We start from the raw sequence: 13,234 nt of genomic DNA, 5'->3' as shown, positions 1-13,234 counted from the left end.
AACCACAATGGACACAATCATCTAATCAAACTTAAATTAAATGCAAACGAAATGCCAGTTTGTACACACATCATCTGCTTTGTGAAATGACTTTTTAATGTTACCATACTTCATCAAACATGAACTTCATTCATCTTTTTTGACTGTTTCTATGTTAAATACTATTGTATCTGCTGTCTCCTCCACCCAGAGCCCATATCCAGGCCCTACATCCACATGGAATCTACATCAGTGCTGGAGCTCAGCGAGAATGTTGTCCTCAACTGCTCCCATGACAACGGAACCCGGACCACGTACAGGTGGTTCAAAGGTGGGAAGCCGCTGACCAATGAGACGAGGTTCGTGCTGTCGCCTGATCAGAAACTGCTGACCATCCTGAGGGTACTGATGAAAGATGATGACATCTACAGCTGCACTGTGGAGAATCCTGTGGGCAACGTGACCAGTCTGCCCATCAGGCTGACTGTGTACAGTAAGTGATGCTACCTCAGCTGTCAGAGTTAAACACAACATGACAGACAGGATGACAAGAGCAGCAGAATAAAAGGAGGATCTTTTATCTGAAAGAACAGTAAGCTGTCCAGGTAGAAAGACTAGATTTATACGCTTTGTAAAACATTAAATTCAAAGGTATATTTTCAGTTTCTAAATGTATTAGTCATCAATAATTTAATGCGATCAGAAAATCAGAACTAAGCGACACGAATGCTCTGCTTTAAAGATGGAGTACGTGATTCTAATCCAAAACATAGTGAATACAAGTTTACATACTCTTGTAAAGTCCATGTATTTCATGGCAGTCTTAACTTTCCAGTGACTCCTATAGCTCTGAATTTTCTAAGATGGATTAGTTGAAACACATGCAGCTTTGTCACAAGAAACCATCATGCATTTTGCTTCTTTCACAGATTTATTATAGGTCTTCTGAAAATATGACCAAATCTGTTGGGTCAAAAATATACATACAGCAACTCCATTGGTTCGGTGGCATATAGGAACAGAACTAACATACTTTGATCTCTTGAGACTATGAGATTACCCAAACAACTGAACACTGGACATGTGAAGATGACCTGTCATGTCCCAGTCTTGTACATTCTTCTGCTGTTGGTTTGTTGTTTATTAACTGTAACCCTTCCAGGAAGAAGTTCCCTCTATATCATCCTGTCCACCGGAGGCATCTTCCTCCTCATCACTTTGGTGACAGTTTGTGCCTGCTGGACGCCATCTAAAAAGTGAGACTCGCTATGAGGCTTCAAAATCAACCATTAATGACACAAGATTCATTTACATCAAAAGGCTGTGTTAAAGTGCAAACAAGCAAATTTTATAATATGAATGCATTTTGTGTTCTTAGGCGAAAACATCCACCCAGAAAACCTCTGCCGAGGTTTTATGATCACCCTCATCACACACCAATCAGTCACACAGGTAAAATGTTATCTGTTTTAATGTGATGACCGTTCATACAAACTGATTTTCTTTTTTTTTTCAATGTAATCAAAGAATTAGTAAAACGTTCTTAAATGACAGTCCAGCGTTTTGTGCTTTTCCACAGATGACATGCTTCCAAAAACGACGGAGCACAATGGAGTTAATGCCGTAACTTCACTTTACATCCTCCAACAAAAGGTAAATCTTTCATCCACTTTTTGATTTCATTACATTCTGACTCACGAGAAGTGGCAGCACTTAAAATCAGAAGCATTTCTCCCTGATGTTGGGTCTACAGACGAACGATAAACCATTGCTCATGTTAAGAAAACAAGAGCAACTCAGTGCAGCCAGTTTACAGTGTAGAGAACTTACAAATGTCTTCTGTGCAGTATAACATATTATAACATAAATTATAATGCCATAAATCATAAAAAAGGCAAAATGGAAGTTGAATCTTTTATTATTTTTATTTGTGAGTCCCCCACAAACAATACTGCGTTGGTTTTCATAGACTGGATTGTGCTTTCATCTCTCTTATAAAATCTGATGGTTTTATGAGCTCTCTGTTTTATTTTTTTGCTTCCTTGTGAAGCACATTGTAACTTGGATTTTAAAAAGAGCTCTGTACATTAAGGCTGTTGTCATTATATTAATTAATATAATCACTCTTAGGTTTTCCAAAGTTAAAACACACAATTACAAACACAAAGGTAACAATTTACAAACAAGCCAACAGCAACTATCCCTACAACTGCAGAAACTCATAATCCAAGTCTTCTGCTTATTAACAATCTCACACAGTAAACCAGGAAAACAGAGTCTAAGAATCTTCTACAGAGCATTTTGCACTAACAGGTTGGTTTGTGATAATGTATTTGTGCTGATGTCATCTTGTTTTGCAGGATCCCTCCACAGACGACTCCTCCAGCAACAGCATTGGATCTCCATCTGAATTTGACCACCCTCCATGCTACTCTACTCCCCCCAAGTACACCAGACCTCTGGCCCATTCTAATGGATCTCCTGCTCGGGCCTCCCTTCGATACACCTGATCGCCCAGACGTTTAAACTCTCCACAACGCAGTGAGCAGGAGGTCACAGCGTCCTAATATGTGCTGCTCCTGGTTCTGACTGATCCTACACATCCACCTGGAGTTTGGGAAACATCTCATTTTCCGTTTTTCACAAAAACTGGCTGCCTTTGAATAAAAGAAACTGTAGCATAAATAAGAGATATTTTACAGTTTAGTAAGGAGGAATATAAAGGCAGACAAGTTTTTAACTGACTGTGAAGCTTGTATTTGGGTCACTGATGTCGTAGGTTACTGGAACTCTAAAATCTGGGTTAATGTTTAGCAGGAAGTGTCGGTAAGATGCAACTGTCAGTGTGATAGAAAAAAAAAAGTATCTTTATGTGTGATATTTTCGGTAGTCTTCAGTGAAAGTCTTGTGAAATAATGTATATTAGGGTTTTAGTTCTACTAGATTTAGTGTTTTCAGTATAAATAGAGACAAAGCCATGTTGGAGTAGGCACCATGGTGTTTGAATTTTATACCTACTTTAATAAAAATGTGAAGTTCTCAAAAGTTTGTTTTTTGTTGTATTTCCATATTATTTTTTGAGTCTTGATGTGATTTGATCTTTGATTGAGCAGAACATTTCAGACAGCAGACCTAAGTGTAAATAATCTTTGTTAGGTTGCTGCGTGTTATGCTTGAAGAATACAAGTTAGTTTTGCGCTTGACACTCTGTGTTGTAGTTCTATTGTAGCCTATAGATTAAAATATGTTCAGCTATTAGTAACCTAACTCAATTTTATGAACATTAAGGAGTGTGTGAAATTGTTTGTTGAGCAGTTATGGAAAAATCTACCGGTGTGGTGTGTCTCCTCTGTGTTGGAACTCTAGTGGCCAAGTGTGCTTGTACATCCGAGGAATTTATCTTGTTCAAGTTCAACTTCCTCTAATGTTGAGTTTTCTTTTGAGGTCTTTCATGAATGCAGAAACGGTTTTGCCAACAGTTACATGTCTGACTCCAGAGGCCTCTTAAATACAACTTTGTAGATAGCTACATATATAAAGCTCTTCCTTCGAGCCAGAGTTGAACCAGCAACCTCAGGATAACTCATCTTCTACCTATAGTCCTCCACTCTGCCAACTGAGCTATCGAAAGAAGTAAGAGCTGTACAACTATCAAGCATTTGCATGAATGCAGAAAAAAGGCACAATATTACATCTGGATGTCCTAAAGTATATGAAAAACTACTTTTAAAAAAATAGCAGTCTTGTCCTTGTCATTGTACTGCTTTTAACTGGTCGATGGGTGGCGGTAATGGTCCAGTAAACTGCCAACAAATCCGGACACGAAGAAGAATAACACCATGGCAACGACAACTATCCGCTTGCCGTGTTTTGTGCTGTGTTTAGCTTCTCAAGCTAGCGGTTACTTATAATATCGACTATTTGGAGGAGAGTTTTTGCCGTTTACGTTAACAAATGTGACGTGCGACAAACTAACAGGACATAGAAAGACAACAAAAAAAAAAACGAGTTGGGCGCTACCTCTAGCTAACGAAAAGTGCTACGAGTTAGCATCGAAACAAATACGTTTCGTGGATGTTTACTTAATAAATCCATAACAATGACAGACTGCTGGAACACAGATACTGGGGAAGCTGTGTATCGGTCCCGGGATGCTGTCAAAAACCTGAGAATAAAGTAAGTAGCTGGCAAAAAGTGAACATGTAGAACTCCAACCTATTTTATGTCGACACCACTGAGAGGGGTCGTGAATGCAAATTAAGTTGTGTTGGAAGTTGAGTAGAAGAATCTGCTTGTGCACACACAATCCTGGGTTTCCTCCGCCTCGGGACACATTATTTCAACACGGTTTCCATTTGTTTGTTCGCTTTAGGGTGCGTATAGAGAGGGTGACCTCCACCGCAGCCCTCTCTCAGCACCTCCAGCAGCAGGTTCTGTCCCAGCAGGACAGAGGAGACATTGAGCTGGAGACCCTCACATCACAAGGCCAGACAGGTAAGACGTTTCCTACAGCAGAGAGGAAGAGCTGATGGCCAGAAGAAATTTCACACTTTAGTTTGTTTTCACTAACATCAAATTTGCCTGATTTGACTTATTAATTGTCAGATGAGCGATTGTTTGCAACTAACAGCAGGGTCATTTCAGGTAGCGGCGTTGCTCTGGACCCACAACTAAGTTCTGTAAAATGTTTTCAGTGAATTTAGAAAATTCTGTGTTTTCAGACCAGGGATTTTTGTATTTTCACCCCCTTAATTAAAAGCATCCTATCTGCTCCCACAGCCATGAAATTTGGTGAGGACACAGACAAAGCTGTTTCCCACAGTTCCAGATGATTGAATGCCTCCAGCGGAAACCACATGAAGATAGAAAAAAATAATAATTTTCCAATTAATGATGGTATTGGGGCCCAAGTATCGTAAGCCAACATTCAATTTTTATGCTATTTTGACATGCCAAAAGCCTCATATATTGATACATTTCAATATAAGGGCAACATGAAAGTAACTTTTCACTTAGGACATATAATGACAGGCTCCTATGCACACCAGTTTTTGTGGTCCACATCACCATTTTATCTGTCCACATAACAAAAACTGCAATGTTGGCTTACAGTACTTGCCACACATCAAAATCTACTGATGTTACAAGCCACAGAAGTTAGTGAAATGTTGGCCAATGACCATTTTTTAGTAGGAAATATAGAAACAGCCATATCTGAACATTTACAAGAAAACTTACAATACCATCCTTGTTTTTAATTTTTCATTTGACATTTATGTTACTGTGTCTCCAGGTGATAATGATGAGGAGCTGATTGTGGGCTGGCAGGAGAAACTCTTCAGTCAGGTACAACTTTGAGTGTTTAGTGTAATCGTCCTTCAGCAAATAGTACAAGTCAAAGATTAACAGTTGAAGCTGGTTTTTTTGCAATTGTTACTTGTCTGTTCCTCACATAAATCCAAATTATTATCTGTGTTCCCCATTTATGAACCGTCATGCTTCTCTGTGGTTCTAGTATGAGATGGAGCTATTTCAGAACGAGGCGGCATGTCAGACCCCTCTGGACCGTCAGTACCACGCAGAAGTCAAGGCCCTCAACAGGACCAAGGGGCGACGTAATCACAGGATTTTCACGTACACTGATCACGACCGCTACACCAACTGTCTTCCATTGCACCAAATGGTAGGTTCAACAGTATACGCCACAGAATTATACAACTCTGTCACCAGATGAAGGTCAAGTCCGAATAAGATTAAGGTGATCAAAGTGAGTGAGGGAGTTTCCAATCTTTATGTCTGTTTGAATCTTACACAGTGACTGGTGTCAAATGATTATTATTACTCATTTTTTTCTGAATTCAGATTATTTTATGAAATATATTGAGATGATACATAGTTTACAGTAGATTCAAACTAAAAACATGTTGTAGGTTTACAAAAAAAATACTGTATTACCAAAGAGCAAGCTTCCTGCCTTTTCACCTGTGACCAAAGTGTCTTAATTGCTGTTTAAGCCAAAGCATTTCCCTTGTGTGGTTAGGGAAGTGTTAGACAGTGTATAAGTTGGAGTGGAACATCATATCTGACAGCAATTTAAAAATAGAAAAGGCTGTCCTTTGTTTGCTGGTCACTGCAGGCCTGATCAGATTCCAGTCCTTCAAGCCTTTTACATCACTGTGCTGTATTTAAGGATGTTGTACACGTGGCAGCAAGGCTGCTGTGTTTTAAAAAGTTAAAGGATATGACTGGTGTAGTTCAATATTTTTCTTATTGTCAAGAAATTCCATGAAAAGACCAAAACCAACAAATCCTGAGTATGTTGCTCAATATTTTCTGTTTTCCTTACCCTGCCTGTGGTGGGTCAGTCCAATTAGTTCCTTCTTTCACTACGAAAAGATAGAACATATTTCCAAGAAACCTTCGCAAATAAAAGATTTACTTGAAGATGTTCTGTTATTTTAGCCTTTGTATTGTAATATCTGTTGTAGTAAGGTTTACTTTGCTTGACACCTTTATATGAGCCAGACTTTCCTCCACAAAAGCAAACATCTCCTTTCATGTAGCACTCATTCCAATGTAGGCTTTTTCAAAATAAATGTAAAATACTGAGTTCCTCAATTGTTACCTGCAACTGTGTTTGTAAGTCGCTGTTGGTCTTTGATCCCCAATGCAGCAGTCCAGTGACTTGTTGACTACAACCAAATCCAGCCCAACCTTCTTGGCTGAAAGGATGGCCAGCGTGAGACACAGACGACAAGAGAGACGTACCATGTAGGTTAATAATCAGCTCACGTTTTTAGACGGATTAATGGGGAAATTCTGTATACTGTTTGCCATCTCTAAAAATTGTGGTATTTAGGGGATCCCCTGTAACCAACTACGTATCTGTAGAAGATAAAGGATTTTCTGTGTTAGTATAGCAGCCCAGGTAAAGTTACATTACATCAAGAGACTATTATCCAAATGATTGTTATTAATCTTCAACCACAGGACAGACAACTTTAACTGATGTAAAAATTCATTTGATGTTGTGGTCTGCCGTGTTCTGCAGGGATTGTAATATCCCCAAGACCAAAATCATCAACTGGGAGCCCACAGAGGAGTTTATGAAGAACAGTCATGTGGTGAATAATGCCATGCAGACCATGCACATCATGGGAGACCTGGGTCCCAATGGAAGGTAAGACCACCAACACAAACCTCCATTTCAGTTCAGCTCAGTTTTATTGTCCCACATGGGTAATACAGGAAAAACAGGCTAATCCATCAGTCTAATACCATAAAGTTCCACCTGATATTACATGCAGTCTGTACGTGGATAATGACGTCTTATCAAAACCTTTAGATTTACACCTGGAATTAATAGAAAGTGTTGATAAGTTGTTCCTGTCCACATTGCAATAAATTTGTAAATTAGATGGGAGGAGCTTATTGACTTTTATTAAATTAGAGGAATTGATTTTGCCGTATGTGCTGTAGTTATTTTTCCTGTGTATTGGAAGACCTCTTCTGTAGCTGTTAAATGGCCAGCTTGAGGTATCACAAAGTTGCGGAGTCAGGAAACATTTCAGGCATGTTGTTTTTTTTATTTTTACAAGCCAAGGAACCTTTCCAGGCTTCACTGAAAGCGTCTAGCCGTAGATGTTGTGTGTTTTTTCTCTCTATGTATTTGCTCTCTTTCTCAGGCTGGGCCAGAAAGAGAACGAGTGTTTGCTGGTAACTATAAAAACAGATGGCAATGGAACGGTCATCGCAAAACCTGATTTCAACAGAGGCAAAGAGCCCTACAGGCAAGTTCACATCTCACGTTCAACATCGCTGGAGGCACAGTAGCAACAGTATTGGCTGATAAACTGTCATATCAGCATGTTTTTAGTGTATGACCTTAACAGAACCCTGTCGTGTAACTTTTCAGCTGCTCCATCAGCCATATTTTGTCACATTGATCCAGAATAAAATATACTGAACAGATATTGGACAGATTTTGATGGGAAAACAAATTAGTCCTTGCCTCCAGGATACAACAAAAACACACAATGAATTAAATGAATGCTAGTTTGATGTGTGTGCTGTTGTGCAGGATCGTGACAGAGGGGGAGAAGAGAGAAGTCTGGCGTCTTACTGTGGAGAATATATCCACAGCCATGAAGCCAGAAGAAAAGGACAGGGAGCAGAACATGTACAAAGATGTGAGTTTATCTTCATCTCCTTTCCTTCATCATCGTTCACGTTTAATGTTCATGTTCGGATGATTGATCAGGGAGTCATACGACAGGTATCAGGACAAGAAAACATTCATTTTCTTTGTTTCTAGCTGTATGTAAGGCACAAGGAGTACCTCAATAGCCTCGTTGGACAGGACTTTGAAATGGTAAGAAATATTTATTGGGAAAATTCCAGAGCTCAAGGTTATTTAGATTGCTTGTTATATCTGACTTACTGTCCAAAATCCCTACTATGTAAATTACTCAGGTAAAATCATACTGTGAATAACACTATGGGGTCTTACCCCCAATATTTACATTTGTTAGGGGATTTTCGTACTCCAAATAATCATTTTTTATACAGAAAAGCACTTTGACACAATGGCTGTTGTCTTAAATGTGCTCTATAAAACATGTTGACTTGACTGTTTTATCTTGTTTGTATTGCAGATTTGGGATCTTAGTTATTAGTTTTAATTAGTTTTAATTTTTTTGAGAAGCTCGAGCCAAATCTAGCATTTTGTTTGTAAAAGATCGTAGCATCAGATTAAATGAGCTCTGTAATTGTTCCTGCAAAGGCTTCTGTATTTACTGGATGTCTCTCCTTCAGCCTCCTGCAGGTATTCTGCGTTACCTCATGAACGGAGAGATAGGTGAGTAGGAAGGCTGTGCTCATTGTCACAGATAACTTTTAAAATCTGTAGCGTTTAAATGTCATTTTTCTTCTTTTCTCTATGCAGTCTCAGCTAAAGGCTTTGAATATGATAACTTATACATCCACTTCTTCATGGAACTGCCCAATAGTGAGTCACATGCCGTTAATAGATCTTTTTGAAAGTTGTTCTCACTTTTAAAATAAATTAAACAAAATTTAATCTTCAGTCTTCTTCAGCTTGTATTGTTTTTGCTTTCTTTAAGATTGGTCCAGCTTGCCTTTCCAGTCTCTGTCAGGGGTTACCCAGACCTGCCGGACCAAAACATCAGGGAAGGTGTGTATTTAATGTTAGAAACTTGTTAACCGCCTCACACCATGCCTAATTAAATTTTGTTAAATCCTCTACTCTGTGTCTGCCAACAGGAAAACGTAGCTTTCTTCAGTTACCCCTTCAACTTCGAGGCTTTCTACATGAGTGAAAAAGAAAGTGAAGGTTAGTAACGACCATTGAATATTGCGTTTAAGTGGATTGCTGCATTTTTAAGCGTGGACTGATGTGTTAGTTTCTATATATGATTTCAGAATCAATACTCCAGTGGCCAGTGCTGTACTTCAAGGTTCTTTCTCTGGATTCCTGGCAGCGCTATCGAACTGAAGGCTACGGCTATCTGCTTTTTCCTGCCATGCCTGGTACGCCGTATGTACTGAAAAACTGAGAGACTGCAATTACGATGGCAAAAAAGTTGCCGGGAGGATTTTTCTGCTTAATTCACAAATCATTTTTTCTATAAATGTCACAAAATAACGGGGAAAAAACACTATAATCTCCCCAAGCAAGATATGACATATTAAGATTATTAGTCTTGTTTGACCAGCAATTCAAAACACAAAGATCTTCAGTTCAGACTCATATACTGGATTTTGGTTATTCATTTGCAGGAGAGATTGCAGGGATTTACTGTAAAATGTCTGACTTAATCACTTATTTTGTTATGATTTGTTTGTGTGTGTGTGTTGCCAGGTAAACACACAGTGACGTGCCACACATGGAGACCACTCCAGACAGGGACAGTCTCTGCACTGAGGCGTTTCTTTATCGGAGGTTCTCCAGAGCTTGAAGACCACAGCTACGTCCGAATACCAGGAACCTTCAAGGTAAGCTCAACAACGATTTCATTTTTATTTTTACTGGTCAAAGATACAGATTTTATTTATAAACTGATCTTCTGTTGGTGAGGACACTTGAGAACAGGGGTTTGCAAACATTTTTCGTCAAAGGTTTGCATCTGATTTCTATTCTGTCGTATTTATACGACACTGAACAGAAAGATGCCACCGAACGTAACTTCTCTGTTAAACTGGTCCCAAAGTCATCACTCACTTGGTTGAAGTGACTGGCTAATGCTTGAATCCTGCACAAACTTAACACAACTGTATCTGTAGGTCAGTTTACAACCATGATTACAAGCCACTCCGCTCTTGAACGTGACTGATTTGAACTGTTTTCTGTTTGCTTGTTTCCTTGTTGTTATTCATTATTTGATTGTACTTTCTATGTCATTGCAGATAAAAGCATCTACTCAACGATTTCTCACGATTTAAATAAAGGTTGAGGTTCAGATTAAATTGCAATAACAAAATAATATTTACTCAACTCAAGGTTCAGTGCAGTCAAGAGAGCAACAGTACATTAAAGCTGAGTGGGAGAAATAACAGCCTACAGTCAGTTATATCATTGTGACCCCTAAACTCTGATGTGTGATGGGACAAATAAGACACAGACAGTTATGGCTCAGACAGTTAATCTATGTTTATGTCTGTCTCAGACATGCTCTTAGATTCACTCTAGTTCCTGGTTGACTGCTTTTTTTAAGGTATCATCCTGTATCTGTGATTTAGGAGCTGATTACACATATTTGGTGTCCTGTTAATCCTTATACTCGGCAGCAACAACAAACAAAACTCTCTCCAGCAGTGACAACGATGTCCACAATCAGAAAATAAGCCACATCAGAGCCACATTAATCCAGAGACAGAAACGCTGTAAATAATTTCCAGCTGCACTGCAAATACATTTTATTGATTAACAGAAAATGTATTTCAAAATTGAAAACAGATAATAGTGTATTATATTCATAATGTCAGGTATGGGCTGGGTCTGGATCGAGTTGCTGTCCGGTCAGACTGAGGTGTGGACTTTGAGAAGCCCTGCTTTGAAATCAACTTCTAATTGAAACTGAAAATTAAAAAAAAGGATAGAAAACACAAAAAAAACATTGAACATGCTGCCACTGATTTAGGAAATGAACACTATTCTTGTTGCATATATTGTTCTCACCAGATAAAAGGAGTGTGCTTAAACATTTTGCTTCTCAAACAGATGCAAAGCCAGTTTTGTGAATATTTTGGACCGTCAGTGTTTATATGCATGTTTTATGTTATGTTATTAATGGAAATGAATAGTGCTTCTAATAAGTACTATAACGCTTGTGTGTGTCTGCAGGGAGAGAGGTTGAGTCGGTTTGGCTTTTGCACTGAAACCACAGGAAGTGTCACCTTTAATCTACACTGCATCCAGCAAGCCAGGTAAGATACAGAGTAGACTCAACATGACCTGCCGTGAATGATCAACACTGAAGGAAAACACAACACTACATTTCTGTGATTGCTCTGCTCTGGATCTGCATTGTTACAGACTGATCATGTGTCTCATGTAGCTTGAATTATATTGTTGTAATAGTTTCAACACAACAACAGATCTGCACCATCACAGCATGTCTGTCACACACTGTTATTTTTCCCATGGAACAACATGTGAACATCAGGAACCAAATTCAGCTCATTTACTTGAACAGAGACACATTGCTGAGGTGAAACTCAAATTATTAAATTTTTGCAAGAAAATTGGTGTCTCAGTTTTGAACCCAGCAACTAAACCACTGCTTTTTTAAATAAGTCTCTGTGTTGCAAATCGACTCCAAATGGCGGAAAAAAAATAGCAACTCCATCTAAATTTATCAACAAAGCTCTGTCAGACGTTTCAGATCAGGCTCCTGACAAAATCTATCCAGACTCTGGCTCTAGTCTCTGATCTAGATGCTTATGTGGAAGATGAATAATAAATTAAATATGAAAAGTCTAATGGAATTCTTTCCCCAGTACTTGCAGTAATACAAACAGGATTTAAATATGTGTGTAGGTGTCCAATTAACAAACAGTTTGCATCCAGCTTTCTGTGATATAAGTCACTTATCATCATTTATCAAAACATTAAATAGATATTTTTTAAAATTTGCTGCACAGCATGGCTTAACATGTTTATGTTTAATATGTTGCAGGTCCTTTGTTGATGCTGCTCTGTTGAAGAAGAGGAGACAGAAAGTTTTTGACCAGCTCGGAGGATTCAGTCAACAAGGAGCAGTTTGCACCATCCTGGGTAAAGAGACTTTGTTCACTGAGCTCAAGTTGTGGAGGTTTGAAGATCAGTTCAAAGTCTAAATTAAGTGGGAGATCAGCTTTTTAGGACATATTCAAAATATTTAAAATGTAGATATCTGGGTTGCAGCCAAGTTGGTCAATGAGGCCAAAACATTTGCAGAAAAAACAGGTGAACAGTATCATACTTTAGTGCTACTTTATGACAAAGACAAGACAAGAAAATACTTTGTCTTTAAATGTTAAAATTGTGTCTTTTTAAAAAAAAAAAACAAACAAAAAAACATTTTCATTACACATTGGTAATTAGTATTTTTTTTTCCTCCCTCAGAGGCCTTCCAGCGAGCCAGGAAAAATATGCAAGAGGCCCGAGAAAGTCTTCCAAGAGACCTAATCAGCGCCACTTCCCAACTCCAACTTGAATCCTCTGCATAGGTGTGAAGAACAGTGCTGGACTGTCATTCTGTCAGATACACATAAAAAGGTCAAATAGCCACTCTTTTGAGGCTTTGAACAATCAGTAAGTTTGAAATTAGGAGTGTGATATAACATAACCTGCTTTATTCTGTGTATGTACAGCTAACATGCAGGATGCTTGGAGGAGTCATAATTCAGTTAAAATATGAATTTATGTGGTAATTGTTACGGAGTAAAGCCAATATGCCTACTAAGTATGGTTTCACCTGGCAGTGTATTCTATGTGCAGTGAGTATTTTGAAAACTGATATAACAGAAAGTACATCTTTTTTTCTTTTTAAAATTTTGATTGTATGAGTTATTTTAGACATTAGAATAATATTGGCTGTAATATAAACCTTTTATATGCAATATTACTGTTTTGTGTCTTTTTTTGTGATTAGCGCCATTTTCATTCAAGTTTAATTCAAAATTATCTTTGCTCTACATATTTGGGAAATAATAGTAAAGTATAGCACTGTTGCCTCGCAGCAAGAAGGTTGTC

The 13,234-nt window shown here is 38.4% G+C and overlaps 2 protein-coding genes across 2 annotated transcripts in view; both read left to right on the top strand.

Moving 5' to 3' along the window:
- LOC103360252 (hepatocyte cell adhesion molecule-like) overlaps window positions 1-3,024 on the top strand; it is a 9,229-nt gene extending 6,205 nt beyond the window's left edge. The window contains exons 3-7 of the mRNA XM_008285938.1: window positions 191-472; window positions 1,142-1,235; window positions 1,358-1,431; window positions 1,559-1,632; window positions 2,340-3,024. Coding sequence (XP_008284160.1) covers window positions 191-472; window positions 1,142-1,235; window positions 1,358-1,431; window positions 1,559-1,632; window positions 2,340-2,489 — 674 coding nt within the window. The 3' untranslated portion in view covers window positions 2,490-3,024. The remainder of the gene's footprint in view (window positions 1-190; window positions 473-1,141; window positions 1,236-1,357; window positions 1,432-1,558; window positions 1,633-2,339) is intronic.
- Window positions 3,025-3,835: 811 nt separating this feature from the next.
- Window positions 3,836-13,103, top strand: mks1 (MKS transition zone complex subunit 1). Its single transcript, XM_008285937.1, has 18 exons — window positions 3,836-4,155; window positions 4,352-4,473; window positions 5,273-5,325; window positions 5,495-5,662; window positions 6,653-6,750; window positions 7,031-7,159; window positions 7,665-7,769; window positions 8,060-8,168; window positions 8,294-8,350; window positions 8,794-8,836; window positions 8,924-8,986; window positions 9,102-9,172; window positions 9,262-9,331; window positions 9,421-9,528; window positions 9,860-9,993; window positions 11,342-11,424; window positions 12,177-12,274; window positions 12,605-13,103. Exons 1-18 carry the CDS (start codon window positions 4,079-4,081, stop codon window positions 12,706-12,708), a joined length of 1,692 nt encoding a protein of 563 aa, XP_008284159.1. The 5' UTR covers window positions 3,836-4,078; the 3' UTR covers window positions 12,709-13,103.
- The last annotated feature ends 131 nt before the right edge of the window (window positions 13,104-13,234 follow it).

The sequence above is a fragment of the Stegastes partitus genome, unplaced genomic scaffold, assembly GCF_000690725.1.
Source record: "Stegastes partitus isolate 25-593 unplaced genomic scaffold, Stegastes_partitus-1.0.2 Scaffold423, whole genome shotgun sequence".
NCBI classification, from domain to species: Eukaryota; Metazoa; Chordata; class Actinopteri; family Pomacentridae; genus Stegastes; species Stegastes partitus.
The sequence above is the reverse complement of the archived record's forward strand: the minus strand, read 5'-3'. Positions and strand labels throughout refer to the sequence as shown.

Coding starts and splice junctions, on each gene's coding strand:
- mks1 (XM_008285937.1), top strand. CDS start 4,079: ATGACAGACTGCTGGAACACAGATACTGGGGAAGCTGTGTATCGGTCC. Junction 5,326..5,494: donor AGGAGAAACTCTTCAGTCAG/GTACAACTTTGA, acceptor CTGTGGTTCTAG/TATGAGATGGAGCTATTTCA. Junction 11,425..12,176: donor CACTGCATCCAGCAAGCCAG/GTAAGATACAGA, acceptor AATATGTTGCAG/GTCCTTTGTTGATGCTGCTC.